Source organism: Oncorhynchus clarkii, chromosome 5 (assembly GCF_045791955.1).
Source record: "Oncorhynchus clarkii lewisi isolate Uvic-CL-2024 chromosome 5, UVic_Ocla_1.0, whole genome shotgun sequence".
Lineage (NCBI taxonomy): Eukaryota > Metazoa > Chordata > Actinopteri > Salmoniformes > Salmonidae > Oncorhynchus > Oncorhynchus clarkii.
The window spans coordinates 44,762,665-44,785,581 of record NC_092151.1 but is presented as its reverse complement, the minus strand read 5'-3'; the positions used below and the strand labels follow the sequence as shown (position 1 = coordinate 44,785,581).

The 22,917-nt window shown below is 43.4% G+C and overlaps 1 protein-coding gene across 2 annotated transcripts in view; it reads right to left on the bottom strand.

Annotated features, from left to right (window-relative positions):
* Positions 1-22,917, bottom strand: part of LOC139408905 (rab GTPase-activating protein 1) — a 131,205-nt gene that overhangs the window by 56,190 nt on the left and 52,098 nt on the right. For both annotated transcript variants that reach the window (XM_071153348.1, XM_071153349.1), the window contains one exon: positions 20,771-20,921. In XM_071153348.1, coding sequence (XP_071009449.1) covers positions 20,771-20,921 — 151 coding nt within the window. The remainder of the gene's footprint in view (positions 1-20,770; positions 20,922-22,917) is intronic.

The following is a 22,917-nucleotide window of genomic DNA, read 5'->3' as shown; positions in this document are numbered from 1 at the left end:
ATCATTATGTTAAGACATTAAGGTCAGTCAATACGGCAAATTTCAAGTGCAGCCGCAAAACCCATCAAGCGCTATGTTGAAATCGGCTCTCATGAGGACCGCCACAGGAAAGGAAGATCCAGAGTTACCTCGGCTGCAGAGGATAAGTTCATTAGCGTTACCAGCCTCAGAAATCTGTAATTAACTGCACCTCAGATTACAGCCCAAATAAATGCTTCGCAGAGTTCAAGTAACAGACACATCTCAACATCAAGTGTTCAGAGGAGACTGCATGAATCAGGCCTTCATGGTCAAATTGCTGCAAAGAAACCACTACTAAAGGACACCAACAAGAAGAAGAGACTTGAGAATTCATTACACACTTAACCAGCATGGCTATCACAGCGATACGCCATCCCATCTGGTTTGCAGTTAGTGGGATTATAATTTGTTTTTCAACAGGACAATGACCCAAAATACAACTCCCGGCTGTGTAAGCGCTATTTGACCAAGAAGGAGAGTGATGGAGTGCTGCATCAGATGACCTGGCCACCACAATCACCTGACCTCAACCTAATTGAGATGGTTTGGGAACAGAGTGAAGGTAAAGCAGCCAACAAGTGCTCAGCACATGTGGGAATTCCTTCAAGACTGTCGGAAAAGCATTCCAGGTGACTACCTCATGAAGCTAGTTGAGAGAATGCCAGAGTGTGCAAAGCTGTCATCAAGGCAAAGGGTGGCTACTTTGAAGAATATCAAATACCAAATATATTTGGATTTGTTTAAAACATGATTGGTTAATAGATAATTCCACATGTCACCAACCGGCTCAAATCAGTCTTATGTAGCAACATTTGAAATTGCGTGTTTTTTTTTACATTGGATAAAAGTAGAGACTCAAGAGCTACAAAATTGTATATCATACGCTACAGTTGAGGAACAATGGGAAAGTAATTTTGCTTTGAAAGTTTATCAACTTTTGAGAAAATGGCTTTTGAATGTTTTGGTAGTACTATTGGAGAGACGTTCTTTGTCTACACCCAAGCTAACTTGCTAGCTACTTCCTGACATCTAAGTGAGAGAGAACAGCTCACTGAATATTACTCGCCCTAGCAGAGCTGGTTAGGCTGTTATGTTATCCAGAGTGTTGGTGACTGCAACTGTGTTATCAGATTGTTCGTTCGTAAAATCCGAGCGTTTCACATTCAGAGTGCACACCAGACGCTCTGGCTGATTAGTAGGGTTGATCCCAACGTTCTGACCTTACAACAGCAGTCAAGCTAACGGGCTAACATCGGCTAGCTCGCTAGCTACTTCCATACACATAGTGAGAGAACACCCCCCTCTGACAATTTTACTTGCCCTGGCAGAGCTTTTTAGGATGTTTTCATGTTATTCAGAGCATCGGTGACTGTAACTGTGCTGCTGGCAACAATTTTATTACGCTTTTTTGCCAATGTTTACTGACACCGGCCATATTCAACGGGTGTTGAGCGTTTGTAAATTCATCAGTTATTCTGCGCTCTCTGGCACACTCAAACGAGAGTGTTCTGAATTCGGAGTAGATTACCAGACTGAAATTATGAACGCACGCAAAATGGTTACTTGCATAGTGGAGTATTTTGTTAAGACATGTAGCTTGATAGCTCGGCAGGTAGCTAACCAACCAGGTTCAATGTTAGCTAGCTAACATTAGGCGCAAGCTAAGCAAATGGCACTGAGATACAAATAATAAGGCCATACACATAACGTTAGCTAGTGAGCCAAACAATTAAACAATTAACCACAATTGTCACGTCTTGACCTTACTTCCTTTTTTATGTCTCTGTTTTAGTTTGGTCAGGGCGTGAGTTGGGGTGGGCATTCTATGTTTTGTAGTCTTGGTTTTGTATTTCTATGTGTTTGGCCTGGTATGGTTCCCAATCAGAGGCAGCTGGCAATCGTTGTCTCTGATTGAGAACCATACTTAGACAGCCTGTTTTCCCACTATGGGTGTGGGTAGTTGTTTTCTGTTGTGTGTCTGCACCAGCCAGAACTGTTTCGGTCGTTCGCTTTGTTATTTTTTGTTATTTCAGTGTTCATTAAATTAATATGGACACATACCACGCTGCACCTTGGTCCTCTCCTTCCAACAGCCGTTACAATAATCACAATTCATGACGTTACTATCCTGCAATAAACTGCAGGTAGCTAACCAACCAGGTTCAAATGTTAGCTAGCTAACATTAGGCTATAGCTAGCCAAGCAAATGGCTCTTTCTGTCAAAATTAGAAACATGTCATATCTGAAAATGTAGCTAGCTAGACTATCTTACATCATTCATGGTTGGACGCGTCTCCTATCAGATGCCATGGTTGCCCTTAGTTTGAAGATGTAATCCGGAGACAGGTGTTCACAATCTCTTTAGCTAGATTTCGCGAATTCCACTGATTTCAAAACTCAGTCCTCCAGAAAGTGGAGAGCACCACTTATGCAGTTTTAATACACAATTTAATGCAGCACTAGTCAGGATTACTTAGACATACTGAACAGCTCAAATATGCTATATGGCAGACCAATCCCAACTCATCTCTCGGCATGTCCAGCCCACTCATTATCTCAGAAAATCATTACTAGCGGGAAGGTTGCTGGCTTTTTCTGTGGCTAAACCAACTAGGCTTGTAATTTAAAAATTGTATTCGTATTTACAGATGGCATACAAGTTTGTTACTAAGGCACATGAAAGTTCATTTTGATTAAAAAAAAAAGTTTTACGTTCAAAAGGCTGTCCTGTGAAGTAGTGACCTGCGACATACGCCTAGTTTCCTGAAACGGATCACATACGTGTTATTTCATAGTTTTGATGTCTTCGCTATTATTCTACAATGTAGAAAATAGTAAAAAAAAGAAAGCCCTTGTATGAGTAGTCCGTCAGTCCGTCTGGATATCGGTTTGCCTGTCTGGATGTGTGCCTATCCTTTCGGTCTGGCTGTCTGTCTGCCTGTCCATCAGTCTGTCTCTACTGCAGTGCCCGTCTGTCTGTGTGTATCTACTGCAGTGTCCGTCCGTCGTGGTCTGGATGACTCTGTTAGTTCTGCAGTCTCAGGCCTTGTGGCAGAGAGATGGATGTAGCCCGAAGACACACAAACACACTCTCTCTATCACACTCACACCACCCTTCTGCACCTTCAGAGTCAGACACGCACCTTTCCCCTGTGCTTTGCTCTAGACACATTCCCTCAGCGTACATGCACCTGCTCAGCCTGCCACACCAGGGGTTAAAAGTAGAGGCATCTGAAAGCTGGGGAGCCGCTGGGCAACGCTGGGCTCATCCATTATGAGAGAGGGAGATGGAGGGGGAAGGGAGAGAAAGACAGAAAAAGAGAGGAAGACAAAGAGGGAGAGGAGGAGAGCGACAGTGAACTGCTCCGGATTATCTCCTCTGGCTGGTGATGGGAGCAGGGAAAGGCGGGATGAAAGAAGAGAGGAAAGAGGGAAGGACGATGCCACAGCTGCACACAGGTTCAGCTCTTAGCTCTATCCAATTAGCTTGTCGAGGGCAAAAGGCGACAATGGCACCGTGGCACACCTGGCTAGCGCTAGCTAGGTAAAGATAGCACAATCGGCTAGTGTAGTCTACTGACCTAGTCAGCTAATTTTAAAATTGCAGCAACCAGCCGAGCTAGGTTCCTCCTGAGCATGTTGAAAACAAATCAAACCAATGCAATATCAACAGTGACACATTCAACTTTGACATGATAAACTATGTTTGAAAGATAATAAATGTAACATACAACAACAACATACACGTCCCTATGGGCAACAAGCCTCCTGAATTCTTTAAGACAATTCAAGACAAGACTGATCATTAGCGGTGTCAGAATGATGCTTCATGTACTCCCATGTAGTGTTGTTTTGCGTACGAGTGGTTTTGCGAACGAGGGGGGGATTATCTTATTGTCATGTTTTGCTGATGTTCAAAAAAATAATGATGCTTCAGGATAGTAATTCTGTGTTATGGTGGGCCTGGGGCAAACCCACAGACCGACTGTAGAGACCAGACTGGAGAGACCACAGGTCATTGTGGGAGCGTTTGTTTTCCCTCACAGCATGGGGTAAGGTGCTGTGCTTGGGGCTGGGCATCAGTAGACCAGCAGCAGCCCCGTGTCTGACCTCTATGGTCTCTGTTTATGGACAGAAGGACTGGGGCACATCTGGAGGCAGTATGGCTATACGGGCTGGGTGGGGTGGGTGTGGGGTGGGGGGGTGTCTTGTGTGTGTGTGTGTTCAGCCGCCCGCAGCTGGTCACAGAACGTGTAAAGACGGACAACGCTGCTAGTAGAATCCCTTTCAGTCCACTTTAATCACTTTAATCATGATGTAATAAATTACATCACCAGACAAGCATATGGACAGCACCAGACATTAGGATGAGGATGAGGAGGAAGAGGCTGACAGGAAGTCCCAGTAACAGTTTAAGGCATAAGCAAGACATTTGGGCTGAACAAATTTGAAAGTAACATAGAATTAGCCCGAGTCCGTTCTTGTTGGCGGATATTTTTGTTGTTGTTGCTGTTTTAAAGATCATTTCCCGCAATTCTACCCATTTTTGTCATGGGGCAGAGGGAAAGTCTTGCCGTTTTTAAAGCCAATTTCCTGTAATTCTACACATTTTTACATGTCTTATATTAGTCTAACTTCCCTATCTAGCCAACAAGGGATAGTAGTTGATCATCTGGACATTTCTAACAGGTTATAATTCATTTACAGCATTTCACTCACTCAGACAATAAAAAAACTGCTAAAGTTGCCCAAATACAGGAGGGATGGGGGCAACTTCCTGTCATGAGCGATGCTCAAGTTCAGAAAGGAGGTCGGTCCAAACCCATAGAACGCTGTGAAGTGCAGAGCCGGAGCTCTGATGTCATTTATAGCACGTTACTGTACAGCCATTGCGTTCCAATTCAGGCGCTTATCAGTGCCCAAATCTGCTATTTTCAACCTGTATATGGGTATCAGTGTAAAGGGTTAAACTTAAACAGATATTTATACCAGAACCTCTGTGGATAGTACTCACGATTAGCTGAAAAGGCTTGATAATACCCACAATCTATAATAACTTCAAAACAGGAATAGACTATTTATATTATGTTATATGTTCTGTTGGGTATTACTTTAGGATTGTCTGGAAAGATATATTTTGTAGCCACAATGACAAAATTGAGCTCTTAGTACCTTCTGGTAACGGAGGCTAAAACTTTAAACAGAATGTGGGTCAGATACTGTGGTATTTCCTGTTGCCAATGCCATTGAATTAAGTACAATGGTGGAGTGCAGCAGAGAGACAGACCATGTTTTTTGACACGTGATATTTAGACTCAAGACATACATAAACCCACACAAAAGTTCACATTAGGTTAACTTCGCCAGTTATAGAGCGACTGTCGAGAGGCTACTAGAAACCAAAAAATTCAATAAGAATTCAATTCGTGGTTGTGACCTGATAGATGTAGGGTTCGTCAACTAGGCCACATTGTTTCTGAGCTAATAGTCAGTTGGGCCTGAACATAATTAGCATATAATATTAGCACAATTAAAAGGCATGCACTATTAACCCATCATTTTCGATCGGAATACAATCCTAAAACCCCCAATGTCTCTATTCAATTATTCTTTTTGTATATTTCTTTGTGAGTTGATTGGTGGGGGACAAAAACAGATCTACAGCACGTCAACATTAGTTCAGAACAATTAACTTGCAAGCAAGAAACAAATCGCTCTCAAGAAGTACCGAAACAAAGGTGGATTAAAAAAAACGAAGTTTCAAGGATGGACAGAGATATGCGTTCACCTTACAATCTTTTCATCTGGCAAAAATGAGGAGCTAAACTGCGAGCTACACACACGGCAGCAGAATCCTCCTTCGCGGCCTGACCCGACAAACAGAAAGTCACAAGTGCCTCCCTAAAAGCGTCTTGGGTTCTAACCAAACACACAACATGCCGTTCATAGACGTGGGGCATTTAAAAAGTGCCTGGTGACAGTTTGAGGAATTGGCTACCGACAAGTCTATTGATAGCATAATTGAGTCTGTCAAACAGGTGTCCCTGTCAGCGTCGACAGCCGGCCGCCGTGTCCATGCACTGGCGGATGATGTGCATAGGATTGTTCTGGAGGGGCTCAATCAAATTGAGCATTTCTTTCTGGCTATTGATGAGAGAACTGACAACACCGATGTTGCACAGTTGTGTGTACGTGTCCATCCTTTTGATGGAATAGAATTTGAAGAAGAGCCGCTGGCACTGATTCCCCTCGAAGGACACACCACCGGGGACATCATATTCACGAAGATTAAAGGATTGTTTACCCAGCATGGCCTTTCATTCGAAAAAGTAAACGTTGTGGTCACGACAGGGTTCCTGCTATGGAGACACAGGGGCCTGGTCAGCAGGTTGAAGGAATTCGCCCCCCCCCAAATGAATGGCTTGTATTGTCTCATTCATCAGCGTGTGCTGTGAGCCAGACTAAACGGTGAGCTAAAAGATGTAATGGATAAACTAAATGTGCATAATCAACTTTGTCAGGGGAACATCGAGCACCCAAAACCGTCGTTTTTGCAAGCTTTTATCAGAGGCCACCCACGATTATCTCCTGCTTCCCAACGACTTGAGCTGGCTGAGTAAAGGAAAAGGGGTTCTGTGAGCTGCATGACGAGGTTGTGGATTTTCTCCCAAAAAAAGCTAAATGACGGCAGCAGCTGATCACCTTGGTATTCTGGAAATTGAGGAACTATTTTCCAATGTTGCTTTTTTGGCTAACATATCCTGTCACTTAAATGGGTTAAATCTGCAGTTACACGGAAGAGGGAAAACAGTAATGGACATGGTGGGAAAACTTGAGGCCTTTACTAGGAAACTTGAGTTGTTTGATTTGGACTTGGTCATCTGGAAGGCTACTGCACTTCAGCACACTGAAGAAATGACAGGCAGAGGGACCAGGCCGCAGCATTGTCACAGAGGTGATGGAAGATTTCATCCGGCAGCTGAGAGACAACTTCTCCACCAGATCTGAAGACTACAGCATGCCAAAGGATATCGTTGCGTTTTTACGTGATCCTCTCAACAGTCCACCCAGGTGGAGAATCCCCCCCCCCCTCTCCCCCCGCTAGAAAAACGACGCCGTTGCTGGATGAGGCCGCAATTCAAACTGAGCTGACAGAATTCCAAACACTGAGCCAAATCAGCGATGCTCTCAGGAGTGCCGAGTCACTGTGTGCGTTTCGGGTGGCATGCTCAGAGGATTATAGCCCAATAAAGACACTTGCATTTTATATGCCAACAATGTTTGGATCGACTCGCATCTGTGAGTCCTCCTTTTCCTCTATGAACGCAAGCAAGACTCACGACAGAAGCCGGCTTTCAATCGAGGACTGCCTGCACAAAATCACATCCATCTCACCTGACTTCCACAAGATCATGTACGAGGGGAAATGCAACTTTTTATATTGAGTAGGTAACTTAGTAACCTATGTGATCGTATTTAGTAAATACTATCATTATTGTGAGTGCTTATCCAATGCTATTTACAGTGCATTTGGAAAAGTATTCAGGCCCCTTGACTTTTCCACAATTTGTTACGTTACAGCCCCATTCTAAAATTGATCATTTGTTTTTTTCCATCCATCAATCTACACACAATACTCCATAATGACAGAGCAAAAACAGACTTTTTGAAATTTTTGCAAATGTATTAAAAAAAAATGAAATATTACATGTACACTACAGTTCAAAAGTTTGGGGTCACTTATAAATGTCCTTGTTTTTGAAAGAAAAGCAAATTTTTCTGTCCATTAAAATAACATCAAATTGATCAGAAATACAGTGTAAACATTGTTAATGTTGTAAATGACTATTGTAGCTGGAAACGGCTGATTTTGAATGGAATATATGCATAGGCGTACAGAGTCCCATTATCAGCAACCATCACTCCTGTAATCCAATGTCACGCTGTGTTAGCTAATTCAAGTTTATAATTTTAAAAGGCTAATTGATCATTAGAAAACCCTTTTGCAATTATGTTGGCACAGTTGAAAACTGATTTAAGAAGCAATAAAACTGTCCTTATTTAGACTAGTTGAGTATCTGGAGATTCAGCATTTGTGGGTTCGATTACAGGCTAGAAATGTCCAGAAACAAAGAACTATCTTCTGAAACTCGTCAGTCTATTCTTGTTCTGATAAATTAAGGCTATTCCATGCAAGAACTTGCCAAGAAACTGAAGATCTCATACAACGCTGTGTACTACTCCCTTCACAAAACAGCGCAAACTGGCAATAACCAGAGTAGAAAGAGGATTGGGAGGCCCCGGTGCACAACTGAGCAAGAGGACAAGTACATTAGATTGTGTAGTTTTAGAAACAGATGCCTCACAAGTCCTCAACTGGCAGGTTCATTAAAGAGTACCCGCAAAACACCAGTCTCAACGTCAACAGTGAAGAGGCGACTCTGGGATGCTGGCCTTCTGTTTTTTTATTTTGAATAAATGTGCAAACATTTAAGTAGGATGCTACATGTTTGTCCAGTTGTCATTGTAAGTAGGCCTAATTAAAATATGTCTCTGCTATTATACCACATTTTTTGCTGTTAAGCCACATAGCCTACCTCAGCCAGTTGTTAAGTTATTTTATAAAAGCTGTTCACTACCTATTGATTGCGCTGCGGTCCGTTTCGGCAGCACAAAATGGTCCGCTCCCTGCTTTATTACTTGACTGTCTCCTGCATTCTCTCTCCTCATGAATTCAATTCAAATATTACTTTTGCATTATTTAGGTGGGGTTACTGCCTTCTTGGGACATTGCATTATATATATATTCATAATTCATTTGGGGGGCCAAATAATATTGCTGCGGGCCACCAGTTGGGGAACCCTGTGGTAAAGCCTATAAAAAAAAATCGGGGCATAGCGTCCATCATTGAATAGCTTCTGCTATTGAACAGTTGACCTTTTGGTCATATGAATGACCAGTTCAAACATCTCTGAGTTGAACTACGGAATAAGGTTGCAGGCCAGGTTTCATTTACCAACCCCCCTTCAAGAAAGTAATGAAAAACCTTACAAAAGGGTCAAATCATAGTAGTGACCTGGCATGGCCTCCATATTAGGATCTCAGATGACCAGTGGACAGTTGACCTCATGTGACTGACCAGTTCACAGTTCAACATTTAGCATATGGAAGTGCCTTCAACAGTGACTCTATGCCTTTATTTTCTGTGTTCTGCTGCTAACTAACACAGTCTGTTGCGGCTCTCCTCTGTGACTGCCTGGCAGAGAAACAATTAGACCCGGTAGCATAGCCTTGCTATTGAGAAAGGCCGCCGTAGGCAGACCTGGCTCTCAAGAGAAGACAGGCTATGTGCACACTGCCCACAAAATGAGGTGGAAACTGAGCTGCACTTTCCTAACATCCTGCCCAATGTATGACCATATTAGAGACACATATTTCCCTCAGATTACACACATCCACAAAGAATTCGAAAACAAACCCGATTTTGATAAACTTCCATATCTACTGGGTGAAACACCACAGTGTGCCATCACAGCGGCAAGATTTGTGACCTGTTGCCACAAGAAAATGTCAATCAGTGAAGAACAAACACCATTGTAAATACAACCCATATTTATGCTTATGTATTTCCCCTTTTGTACTTTAACCATTTGTGCATCGTTACAACACTGTATATATACATACAGTGGGGCAAAAAAGTATTTAGTCAGCCACCAATTGTGCAAGTTCTCCCACTTAAAAAGATGAGAGGCCTGTAATTTTCATCATAGGTACACTTCAACTATGACAGACAAAATGAGGGGGAAGAAAATCCAGAAAATCACATTGTAGGATTTTTTATGAATTTATTTGCAAATTATGGTGGAAAATAAGAATTTGGTCACCTACAAACAAACAAGATTTCTGGCTCTCACAGACCTGTATCTTCTTCTTTAAGAGGCTCCTCTGTCCTCCACTCGTTACCTGTATTAATGGCACCTGTTTGAGCTTGTTATAAGTATAAAAGACACCTGTCCACAACTTCAAACAGTCACACTCCAAACTCCACTATGGCCAAGACCAAAGAGCTGTCAAAGGACACCAGAAACAAAATTGTAGACCTGCACCAGGCTGGGAAGACTGAATCTGCAATAGGTAAGCAGCTTGTTTTGAAGAAATCAACTGTGGGAGCAATTATTAGGAAATGGAAGACATACAAGACCACTGATAATCTCCCTCGATCTGGGGCTCCATGCAAGATCTCACCCCGTGGGGTCAAAATTATCACAAGAAGGGTGAGCAAAAATCCCAGAACCACACGGGGGGAGCTAGTGAATGACCTGCAGAGAGCTGGGACCAAAGTAACAAAGCCTACCATCAGTAACACACCACGCCGCCAGGGACTCAAATCCTGCAGTGCCAGACGTGTCCCCCTGCTTAAGCCAGTACATGTCCAGGCCCGTCTGAAGTTTGCTAGTGAGCATTTGGATGATCCAGAAGAAGATTGGGAGAATGTCTTATGGTCAGATGAAACCAAAATATAACTTTTTGGTAAAAACTCAACTCGTCGTGTTTGGAGGACAAAGAATGTTGAGTTGCATCCAAAGAACACCATACCTACTGTGAAGCATGGGGGTGGAAACATCATGCTTTGGGGCTGTTTTTCTGCAAAGGGACCAGGACGACTGATCCGTGTAAAGGAAAGAATGAATGGGGCCATGTATCGCGAGATTTTGAGTGAAAACCTCCTTCCATCAGCAAGGGCATTGAAGATGAAACGTGCCTGGGTCTTTCAGCATGACAATGATCCCAAACACACCGCCCGGGCAACGAAGGAGTGGCTTCGTAAGAAGCATTTCAAGGTCCTGGAGTGGCCTAGCCAGTCTCCAGATCTCAACCCCATAGAACATCTTTGGAGGGAGTTGAAAGTCCGTGTTGCCCAGCAACAGCCCCAAAACATCACTGCTCTAGAGGAGATCTGCATGGAGGAATGGGCCAAAATACCAGCAACAGTGTGTGAAAACCTTGTGAAGACTTACGGAAAACGTTTGACCTCTGTCATTGCCAACAAAGGGTATATAACAAAGTATTGAGATAAACTTTTGTTATTGACCAAATACTTATTTTCCACCATAATTTGCAAATAAATTCATTAAAAATCCTACTCATTGGGTCTGTCATATTTTAAGTGTACCTATGATGAAAATTTACAGGCCTCTCTCATCTTTTTAAGTGGGAGAACTTGCACAATTGGTGGCTGACTAAATACCTTTTTGCCCCACTGTAATATGACATTTGTAATGTCTTTATTCTTTTGTAACTTCTGTGAGTGTAATGTTTACTGTTCATTTTTATTGTTTATTTCACTTTTGTATATTATCTACTTCACTTGCTTTGGCAATGTTAACATACGTTTCCCATGCCAATAAAGCCCCTTGAATTGAATTGAGAGGGGGGAAGACAGAGACAAAGAGAGGGGGGAGAGAGAGGGGAGGGGAGGAGAGAGAGGGGAGGGGGAGAGAGGGGGGGGGGGGAGGTGGAGGAGAGAGAGAGAGAAAGGGGCAGAGAGAGGGGGGTGAGGCGAGGGAGGGAGGGGGGGGAGGAGAGGGAGAGACTGGGTGAGGAGAGAGGGGGGGGGTTGTGAGAGAGGGAGAGAGCGAAAAAGAGGGAACAGTGAAGCATGTGGGCCATGGCGCCGATGCCGGTCACTTATGACATGATTAGCCCAGACGTGCAAGGCTATCTCGCTTGGTACAGTACACTGAGGTCACAGGGTAGGCTTTATCAAATGGGGTCAATGTATGGGTTCCAATGCACGAGGAGGGGGACAAAGACAAGAGGATTGGAAAGGGGCAGGCCAGGCAGCAGTACAATGACAGCACAGGTCAGGACCTCCTGTCCAGAGCTATGGGTCCATACAAGGACAAGTAAACAAAGAGAGAGGAGAGGACAGGCTGTACACACAGGGACACAGATGGATGTAATGTGCCACTTACAGACACCACAAAGACTTACAATCAGTGCAAAGAAAGGCAACACAACGATAAGGGTTCTCATTTAGCTACAGTACAACAGGGTTTTGGTTAATAGTCACTCAGTAGCCACTAGACTTACACCCCCCCCAACCAAAATCAAATCCTTGTGGATTCCTTACGCATGAACTAACTTCAAACAAATTCAAATGATTAGTAGTATCTCTATGCTGAGAATAGTTTATTCTAAAATAAAGTAGTGTTCTTGATATGTTACCACCACACATTTAGGAGTGGGGAACTCCACACATTCCAAGGCCATGATTTAAAAAAATAAAGTTTTGTTTATAATTTTAAAAAAGGAAAAAGATTGTGTTTACGATTACAATGTCTCCTCAGTGAGTAGTGTATTGACCTGGTTGAATCTGCGAGAGAACGTCTAGCCTAACGTCTCGCATCTGGAGTCATCAGGCACAAGCAGTCGTACTTAGAGGCTAAATAAAGCATCAATTGTCTCAGCGGTTCGTCCGTCTCTCTCTCGTGTGTGTGTGTGTGGTGCGCGTGTGTGTGTGTGTGTGGTGCGCACGTGTGTGTGGTGCGCACGCGTGTGTGTGTGTGTGTGGTGCGCGTGCGAGTGAGTGAGTGGGTGAGTGAGTGGCGTGCTCCACAAACCTCCACTGTCTGACAGAACATAAATCTATCTAGAGCTCCCACCCCGGCAAAGGGAAGTCTACACTCTCTCTTATCCCCGATCAATATCACACCATCATCATCCCACTACGACAGACAGGAGGATACGGTGGCCATATATACTCTTACCAACAATACTGGGCTAGTGATGTCTTAAGACAACGGACGCGTTTCGTACAAGGCTACTATCAACTGGGCTTGTTAACAAAGTGTTAATGGTGACTGAACAGAAAATTGCCACACAAAATAGAATGCAAATGACTAAATTACGATTTAATTAAGATTTTAGTTCTGGGTTAACCGAGACAACACACACAAGTACTGCGACAGCATGTGATGGAGTTTATTTGAGGATAAAGACAGGGACGGGGGTGCATGCAAGGGAGATGGGGACAGACAGGAACGGGAACAGGAGTGCAGGGAGGGTGGGTAACATCTTGTTGCCACCTGGGACCCTGGCGTGGGCGCCGCGGGATGTTGACTTTACATAATGGCAGTTGACATGGCTGAGGCCAGGAAAAACACTGTGTGCCCCGCGCCAAACCAATAAACAAACTGCAGGGCAAACTAAGTCACCACAGCTTATCAGTTTACACAGTAACTAGCTGTGTGGTCAACAAACATCTTACTGCAAATGTATGTGATGCGTAGCATTTTGTTTTTTTTGTACTGTTGGCTGCTGTGTGGACTGGACACTTAAGACAGTAAGTAGAATTAGAATCTCTGTTAGAGTTCGTGTATAATGGTCTCATGTCCTTTTAAGAGCCATAGTCATTGGTCAAGGTGAATTTAAAAACTTGAATGTTCAATCATCATCATCATCAAAAGACAGGCGCCGCTGGAGGGGAAGGCAAGCTGAAGTTTTAGTCAGATTAATGACTCGTTAATGTACCGTCTCTGGGTAATGAACTTTGCAAGCTCAGAGTGCGGATTTCCTACCAGAGAGATGCGAGAGAGTTGGTTGTCGGGAGAAGTGCTAGATCAGGCTATACAGCCTACGGGGGTTCTCCGTACATCGCGCGGACATGGTAAAAGCGCTTTGCAGGGGAAAAACCAAAGGTGGAGGACTTCGTTTTGTGATCAACAACTCCTGGTGTGGTTATAGGAGTGTACAAACCCTTAATAGGTTCTGTTCACCTGACCTAAAATACCTCACGATCAAATGCCGACCCCATTATCTACAGAGAGAAATCCCAGCTGTTTGTATCATGGATTTTTACCACCCCCCCACACACAGACACCACACTGACCCTCAAGGAATTACACAAAACCTAGAACAAATTGGAAACAGCATATCCTGAGATCGCATCCGTTATAGCTGGGGACCTTAACAATGGAAACCTAATGAAAATTCTCCCGAAATTCCACCAACACATCTCTTGACCTGTGGGAGAAATACTTCAAACCACTGTTATACTCTATTCCGAGACGGGGAAAAGGCGGAAAAAAGTATTTTTCGACCCACCCTTCGGCAAATCTGACCACTCCTCCATTCTGCTCCTCTCTGCCTATAGGCAGAAATTAAAACAGCAAGCACCTATGGTAAGGTCTGTTTAACACTGGTCTGACCAATTGGAATCCATGCTACAGGACTGTTTAGATCACACGGCCTCGGATATGTTGCGGGCCGCCTCTGGGAATAACATTGATTCAGTCTCTGGGTTCATCAGTAAGTGCATAGAGGATGTTGTTCCGAAAGTGATGATTAGAACATACCCAAACCAGAAACCGTGGCAGCATTCGTGCAAAGCTGAAAGCCTGAACCACCACATTTAACTGTGGTAAAGTGACTGGAAACGCATACGAAACAGACCACCTATGACCTCCACAACACAATCAAAGAAGCAAAAAGACAGTACAGAGAGTGGAGTGTCAATTCAACGGCTCAGATATGAGACGCATGTGGAAGGGAATTCAGACAATCGCGGATTATAAAGGTTATAAAAGGGAAAACCAGCCACGCCAAAGACAGACAAGCTAAAAACATTTTTCCACCGCTTCGAGGAAAACACAGAGCCTGCCGACATTGGCCACCGCTGCTCACGAGGACTGCGGGCTCCCGATCTTTGTAGCCGAAGTGAGTAGGACCTTCAAGCGTGTTAACCCTGGCCAGGATGCCAGAACCATTTTCAACCTCTCACTATCCAGTCTTTCGTCCCCACTTGCTTCAAGATGGCCACCATTATTCCTGTACCCAAGCAAGCCAAGGTAACTGAACTAAAATGACCAAAAACCGCAAGGCTCTCCAGAGCATGGTGTGGGCAGCCCAATGCGTCACCGGGGGCACGCTGCCTGCCCTCCAGGACATCTACAGCACCCGGTGTTACAGGAAGGCCAAGATGAAGATCATTAAGGACCTCAGCCACCCGAGCCAGACTGTTCGCTCAGATACTGTCCGACAGACGGAGACAGTACAACTGCATCAGAGCTAAGACAGAGACAACAACAAAAAATGTGTATTTTATCAGGCCATCACGGGTGCCATCACGGGTGTTTTCGATTAGCACCACTTTTACACTTCATATTAACGAGGCTACTTCTCATATAAAAGTTTCAATTCGCTAGTCCGTCGAGCCGTCTCCTGCTAGAATGGAAGATATGCATCTTCTAGCGATCTATTGATAGGCTAGGCGCCTTGTAGTCATAAAGCGAGCAATGACAGGGAAACAGCAGAGAGGAAGAGGCAAATCGAGAGGTTTCACTCTTGCCAAAATATGTCCAAAATAAGCCCAATGCATTTCTATGGGCTTACTGTGGATCTAAGCTTGCAGCCTGCCTTCCCACCCTTGGGACGACTCCCACTGTTAGGGCGGAGGCATGAGCATCTCGTTATTATAGAATGGGTAATTACAATAAACTGGTCTTAAATACATCTGAAACCAAAGGCATTGTATTTGGTTCAAAACATGATCGTCGACCTAAACCTCAACTGGAGCAGTCCGTAAAGGGTGTGACCATTGAACAAGACGAAGAAGCTGAACTCCTAGGAATAACATTGGATGGTCAGTTATCATGGTCAGGTCATATTGACAAAGTCGTTGTGAAGATAGGGAGAGGTATGCAAGATGCTCTGCGCTTGGCAAGAAGATCAACTGTACTAGTTGTTCAGGCTTTGATCTTGTCCCATCTTGATTACTGTCCTGTAATGTGGTCAGGTGCAGCAAAGAAAGACCTGGCAAAGTTGCAGCTGGCTCAAAATCAAGCAGCTCACCTTGCCCTTAACTGCACACACAGAACTATCAACAACATGCACAATAGTCTGATGGTTGAGGAGAAGTTGACTACCTCTCTCCTCGTCTTTTTAAGAAACATTTGTGCGTCGAAAATGTCTAACCACTCGTATAATCTCTTAGCATGCACTTCAAAATAGACATACCTAACCCCACCAGACACCATGGGTTTCTTCACGGTACCCAAACCAAGAACAGATTTAACGCGGCGCTAGTTATGTATAGAGCCATGTCATCGCGGTTACTCAGGCAGAAAGTCTAGCTTTTAAAAAAAAACGACATAAGAACAAACATTGCATCACAGTACCTCTACTTTTTTCTAAAGATCTAATTTAACCGTACTATTTATAAGAATATGCACATACATATTTCCTACACATAACTTATTTGTTATGTTGTTCTTGTCTATTACTGTTCTGTACTCTGTCATGTATTCATGTGGACCCCATGAAGAGTAGCTGCTGCATGTGCAGTAGCTAATGGGGATCGTAACAGCATGTGAGTGGAGCTGGAGCGAGGAGCGGAACGTGCCTAATTTGACTGGAGCGTGGAGCGAGATTCCCAAAGGACGGAGCCTTTTTGCCCGCTCCATTTTTGCTCCAATAGCGCTCACTTCACGAGCTCAGGGAGTGCCTGAGCCCAGCATGAATTTGTAGTCTACTTGTGTGCTGCTATAGCCCCTTGCTTTATAGCTACTGCCATGGAGTTCCATAAATATTTTCATAAAGAAACTGATAACGCAGTTGCAAAATCAAAGATACAAAGATGAGGACCAAGAGCAATAGAGGGAATGTGTGGATGTAGTGTCCACAACTAAATAATCATTGTGGAATCTGAAAATACACATATCCCGAAAGCATGACGGTGTACTTACTACGTGCACATGCTAAAAGAAACAAGAAATCTGATCTCTTAACAGTGTCTTTCATTTATGTTATATTATCTATACAATAGGCCATCATGGATCTTGGCCCAATAGGCCTGGTATATTCCAACTTCCAAGGAGCTTGATTGGTTGATTTTTCCTAAAAATCCTTTATGCCTACCTATAGAAACAAATATTCATCTCTGCATTCCTGCCCAGCCTGGCAAGAGTGGCCAAAAGAGTGTTTAGCATCCCTAGTGGCTCTGCAAGCTGGAGAGGATATTCCCCGCTGCTGCCCTGCTCTCCAGGCACCATCACAACCATCAGCCTGAGGCCACAGACTCTGACCAAACTCGTGTTTCCCGAAGGCACTGTAGACTGAGCCTAATAAGGCATTTGTTTTTTAATGTGTATTTAATTCTAAGTAAGTCACAGCCTATATGCACAATTTATAAACTAGAATGATTTAATACAACTAAATGCTGTTTAAATGCTGAGCACTTAATGCCCCTAACTCCCTACCAGCCTTGTGTGTTGCACTCGCAAACGCTTCACAATGTATTTATTTGTGGGATATGGCCTTAAAATGATTGAAATAATGTAGCCTAAATAATTCCTTCCGTTACTTCTTAGGCTCCCTGACTGGCTCCGGACCTATTTAGAGTGTTTTACGATGTTTACTACGATGTTTATATGCCGTTTAATATGTAGCCGATTTGAAATGATGAGAGCTTCTTACCTTTTCATGTTTATGAAATGCTTTTCATTCAAATCATATGGTTTGGTGTCAATACTTCAAAACCAAATGGTAGGTCCAGGTAGTCACACAAAAAAAATTGATGGGCGTTGGTTAAATTGTGATATTAATGAATGGAGCGAATTTGGAGCGTCATTTTCTTTTTTATGTGAGTGCAGAGCAGTTTTTAGTGGAGCGGTTGAAAAGGATACCGGGGAATTCCTATCGCTCAACTCCGCTCACACACTGGATCCTAATAAACTAAATGACTACTAAACTACTACAGTATGAGTGAAGAGTTTGCAGCGCAGCTAAGCCCCATCAAGCGCCAAAGGGCAAACCCCTAATGAGGGGCTGACCAGCAGTCACATAACATAGAAATCACATTAAAGAAGAAATAGGACATTGAAGAATTAGTGGAGGGGGGGGGACATAATTACGTTAAACGGCTTGTTAAGTATCAGAGACCGTCACAGTGGGAGATATGTAAGTGAGCCTTCATCTTCCACTTAAGAGACTTTATCGTCTTAGATGATTTAAGATAGGTTTCTTTTCGATTCCTTCATCTGCCCATATGTGTAATGTGAGGACACAAAATGGTCAACCATTTCTATGAACAAGGCGGTCTTCAGGCAATCATTCAATCAATCCATTATCAGTCAAACTGATGTTTCAAGTCCTTTTTTTACATCAGCAGTCACAAAATGACTTTACAGTAAGTGGGCCACAAAACCCATGTTGCGATAAAATGCCTGAATTGATACGATAACAATAAACAGAACAAGACGTTTATGACAATGTGTACCAGTGTTTTTTCTTCTATCCTTAAAACTAGAGTACGACCGACTCGATTGGCTTTGCCTTGCTGCATCCAATCATAGCAGTAGGATCAAGTTACAACCCGGCCATTTCCTGACAGATGAACTAGCCAATAGAGTTGTTTCGAATTGTGTCCTTGCAACAGAGTGGTTTAGAGTTTTTTTAAATTTAAATTAATTATCCCGATCACGAAAAATGACAAAAAAATACTAGTTTGATAAGCATCCGTGATAACAAATCGTGATGTTACATTGGAACCATTTGCATTGAATAGTTTGTTATTTTACATTCTCAAACTAACAGCAGTGCCTACATGATGTCCTTCCATACAGGCATGACATGCTGGAGTGATGCTTCTATGCAAACGTTGTTGATCAGTAGGCTAATAATTCCCAAATGGATTTGTTTGTCATCTGTAGCACCATAGACTCCACCGATCAGCCAAAACAAGCTCAATAACCCAATGCATGCACACACTCCTATTGAATATGCATTCACCTGTATTGTGAATAGGCCTAGGCTTACATCTTGATTTACCCAGTTTAATCAATAGAGATTTACCATTCAAATACAATTATTACCATTATGTTATATATTTAGATTGTTTTTTTTTACCAAAGTCAAATGAATTGTTTGATCAAAAAAATGATATTGCATTATCTCTGGGAAATGTATCAAAATGTTCAAATTTCATGATTTTGAATATACGCCTAAAATATCGGCCTTCGGCCTCCTTGACCCCCCCAAAATAAAAATCGGTATTGGCTCTTAAAAAAAAATCCATATTGGTCGTTCTCTACTTTAAACTACTACGTCTAGTTTGATGGTTGAAGCCATCAATTGTCCCATTAACAATAACCCATACTGGCAAACGTAATTAATTTTAAACTTCACGTTTCTCGAGTATAGGCTACTTATCATAATGAACGACATAAGCAATATGGCTGCGGTAAGTACAGTCGGTTTATCGTCCCAGCTCTTTTAACCTCCCAGTGGAATATCACGAAGGTGACAGGAATGACAACAATCCTACGGTATCAAGCATCAGCAGTTATACCACATTATCATTGTACACAAGCTATATTCCACCAGTAGTCCATTGAATATGATGAATAGTCACCTATCGAGCTCGTGAGAATGACCCTGTTGAACTTGTGAGAATGACCTTGTCGAGCGTGTGAGAATGACCCTGTCGAGCTCGTGAGAATGACCCTGTTGAACTGGTGAGAATGACACTGTTGAGCTGGTGATCGAGTCACATGACTTAAATGATTTAGAGCTGGCCGTCCAACATTCTTTCTATCTTGTAAAACAAAATCTGTTTTTCGTTTCCACAAAATTACATTCAGATGTCTAAATTGAATCCCTTTTAGGAAAAAACTGTTCTACTTTCAATTCTATCGTATCAAACACATGATGGAAAATCTAGAGACCTCTTCAATAAATAAAACATTAAAAGAGAAAATCAAAGTAATCTGGCAATACAATTTGGATCAAAACGTTTTTGGGCGGGGGGGGGGGGTTCAACAAGTCTACAGGGCTGTGGCCTTGGTTGTACAGGCCTGAAATATTAGGGACATGGTCAAACCAGGCTGAGCTGGGCATCCCTGTTTGATGTGACTTGATAGAAAAGCAGCTATCACTTCCCCGGCCTCCTGCCTCTCTTCTCACACCACCTCAAACAACGGTAACACAGACTATGATGCTCATAAGCACACCCTTGTACGTACACCCACACGCATGGGCGCAAACTCTCTCTCTCTGACAATACATAAACATAGTCTCTCAAACAAAACACTTTTTTTACCGAGAAGATTCCAGTGTCACCACCCAGCACTTCTTAGACAGGCCTATCAAGGCCTCCGATCTACAGACCCATGTTCCCAACGCTGTGGGAACATTTTCAATAACACTCTGGACACTTCTGTGCCCAAGTTCCAATAATGATGTAAAACATGTTGAAATGTAAATACACAGGTTCACGACGAAGGTTTACCACGAGTCATCCACATGAGTCAGTTACATAATGGGCTACAAATCCCATTGCCACTGACACTGAGTGTTTTGAGATCGACGAAGTTGCATGGCAGTCGGGAATGCGCAGAATCACTGATCTACAAATCACCAGGTTTGAAACTAAAATAGCTTATCGTGATCAAGATGAGTGATTCTGTACCTCACCTTGCTCAAACTGAACAACTCAAACAATCAGTAAGCTATGCCATTAACCTCAGGTTAGGTAAGAGGTCAGGGGTCACAATGTGAATGGGGTCAGGTAGAAGGGGGGGTTCCACTCCTATAAAAATCTGTCCATTTGGAAATAGAGCGATAAGCAGACCTTCCTTTCTGCCTGTGGGACAACGACTGCCATTGTTAGGACGGAGACAAGACCATCTCGTCATTATATACACAGTATCTCTGGGTCAGGTTAGGTAAGTGCTCAGGGGTCAGGCCTACCTTGGTGATGAGGGTGCGGTACTCCTCTACCTGGTGGTCATTGTTATGGCAACCGGCCAGGAGCTGCCATACCTCTCCCCTGAGGGCCTCTGGTACGCCACTACGTACCAACGCCGGGAGCTGCTTGGGACGCACCGACAAGTTCAGGTGCCTGGGGACAGAGGGAGGGAGAGAGACAGGTTATCATAACGATCAGAATTATGTAACAGGTGTAGGGTGAAGTTGCCCCTAGACACTAATCTTCGGTCAGTTTTGCATTTTCCCCACTAATGCCGCATTTCCAACAAAGATTTACCCCAGTTTTCTTACACAACAGGCTCAGACTTTTCTGTTTCCCTCTACGCGGGCCGGCACCTGCGCCTCACTGGGCCATGGCCCCCCGCGGACCTGTTCGAATTTGAAGTCAAGGCTAGGGCCTTGGTACGTTTTAGCTGGCATTTACTGTAACAAGGGCTAACTGTGAACGACTTGTGGCGAGCAGACTTGTAAAGAGTCCTTCTCACAAAGCAACCGTCTTGAGTGGCGCAGAGGTTGTTGATTCTGCTCGCCACAAGGCTTTAGTGTTAGTAAAACACTACCACTGAAGCTTACATTGACATAAAACACTAGTGGCCCACTGGTGTGGGGATAAAGGCATCAGCATGCTTTAGTTGATGATGCCTAGCCGAAGCCGAACGAGTATGTTCGCATAATCCCTTAAAAGACCTTCGCTTGAAAAACAATTTTAAAAAATGGCAATAGTACCGTTTGTAGACGCTATGGCTATGGCCAATACTCACTTCCTCAAAATAAAAAATAATTAGATTAAAAAATTAATCTAATATAACTCAAGAAATCTGTATAATAAAAATTAATTTTACATCTAACTAAGACGTTTGGTGCAGTATTTCTCAATTAATAAATGTGCATGAAAGCAAGTCCTCTCAATGAATGATAAAGAGTCTACGACAACAAAGGCGTAGACTTCGGCTTGCCTCGAGAAAAAATGTTTCCCCCAACAGCCAAAACATCACAAAATGTTGTCACAATATATATTCACAAATTCTTCCAAACTGTTTCGGCTGGGAAGCATGCGTATGCCTTAAAGGCGTCAGCATGCTTTAGTTCGTTCGGCTAGGCCGGCTATTCCCAAACTGTGGGTACGCGCAATGCCGTCAGGGGTACGCCAAATAAAAATGTGATTCACATTTTCAAACAGTCCATTTAGATTTTCCAACAGGGCTATACATTTGGGTGATGTTTTTTCTCTCGCATGAATAGCCTCGTTTCATCGCCAAAAATCAAATTAAACCATCTAGTTTTCAGCGAAATAACAACACAATGTCAAATAGAGGAAGCCTAGTCAAATAATGAATATCCAATCACATTAACCATTACTGTCTCGCAGGAATTCCACTAACGTTTGCTCGAAAACCAGAACAACAGGAGAGGATATATTTTAAGTACTGAACAGCTTTGTGACATCAAATGGACTTTGGTGGTCAAGATGTGTTGGTATCTGTACTGATGGCGTAAAAGCCATGACAAGGAGGCATAGTGGAGTGGTAACGCGTGTGCAAGCAGTTGCTCTCGACGCCACTTGGGTACACTGCAGCATCCGCCGAGAGGCTCTTGCTGCCAAGGGAATGCCTGACAGCTTGAAATAAGTTTTGGACACTACAGTGAAAATGGTTAACTTTGTTAAAGCAAGGCCTCTGAACACTCATGTATTTTCTGCATTATGCAATGATATCAGCAGCGACCATGTAACGCTTTTACAACATACAGAAGTGCGCTGGTTATCAAAGGGCAAAGTAGTGACACGTTTTTTTGAACTGAGAGTCAAGTTTTCTATACGGACCATCATTTTCACTTGTCTGACCGCTTGCACAAGGACGGGTTTCTCACATATCTGGGTGATGTTTTTTTCTCACCTGAATGATCTGAATCTAGGATTACAGGGACTCTCCGCAACTATATTCAATGTGCGGCGTAACATTGAGGCTATGATTAAGAAGTTGGAGCTCTTCTCTGTCTGCATTAACAAGGACAACACAGGCCTCCCGGGTGGCGCTGTGGTTAAGGGCTGCAGTGCCAGCTGTGCCACCAGAGACTCTGGGTTCACGCCCAGGCTCTGTCGTAACCGGCCGCGACCGGGAGGTCCGTGG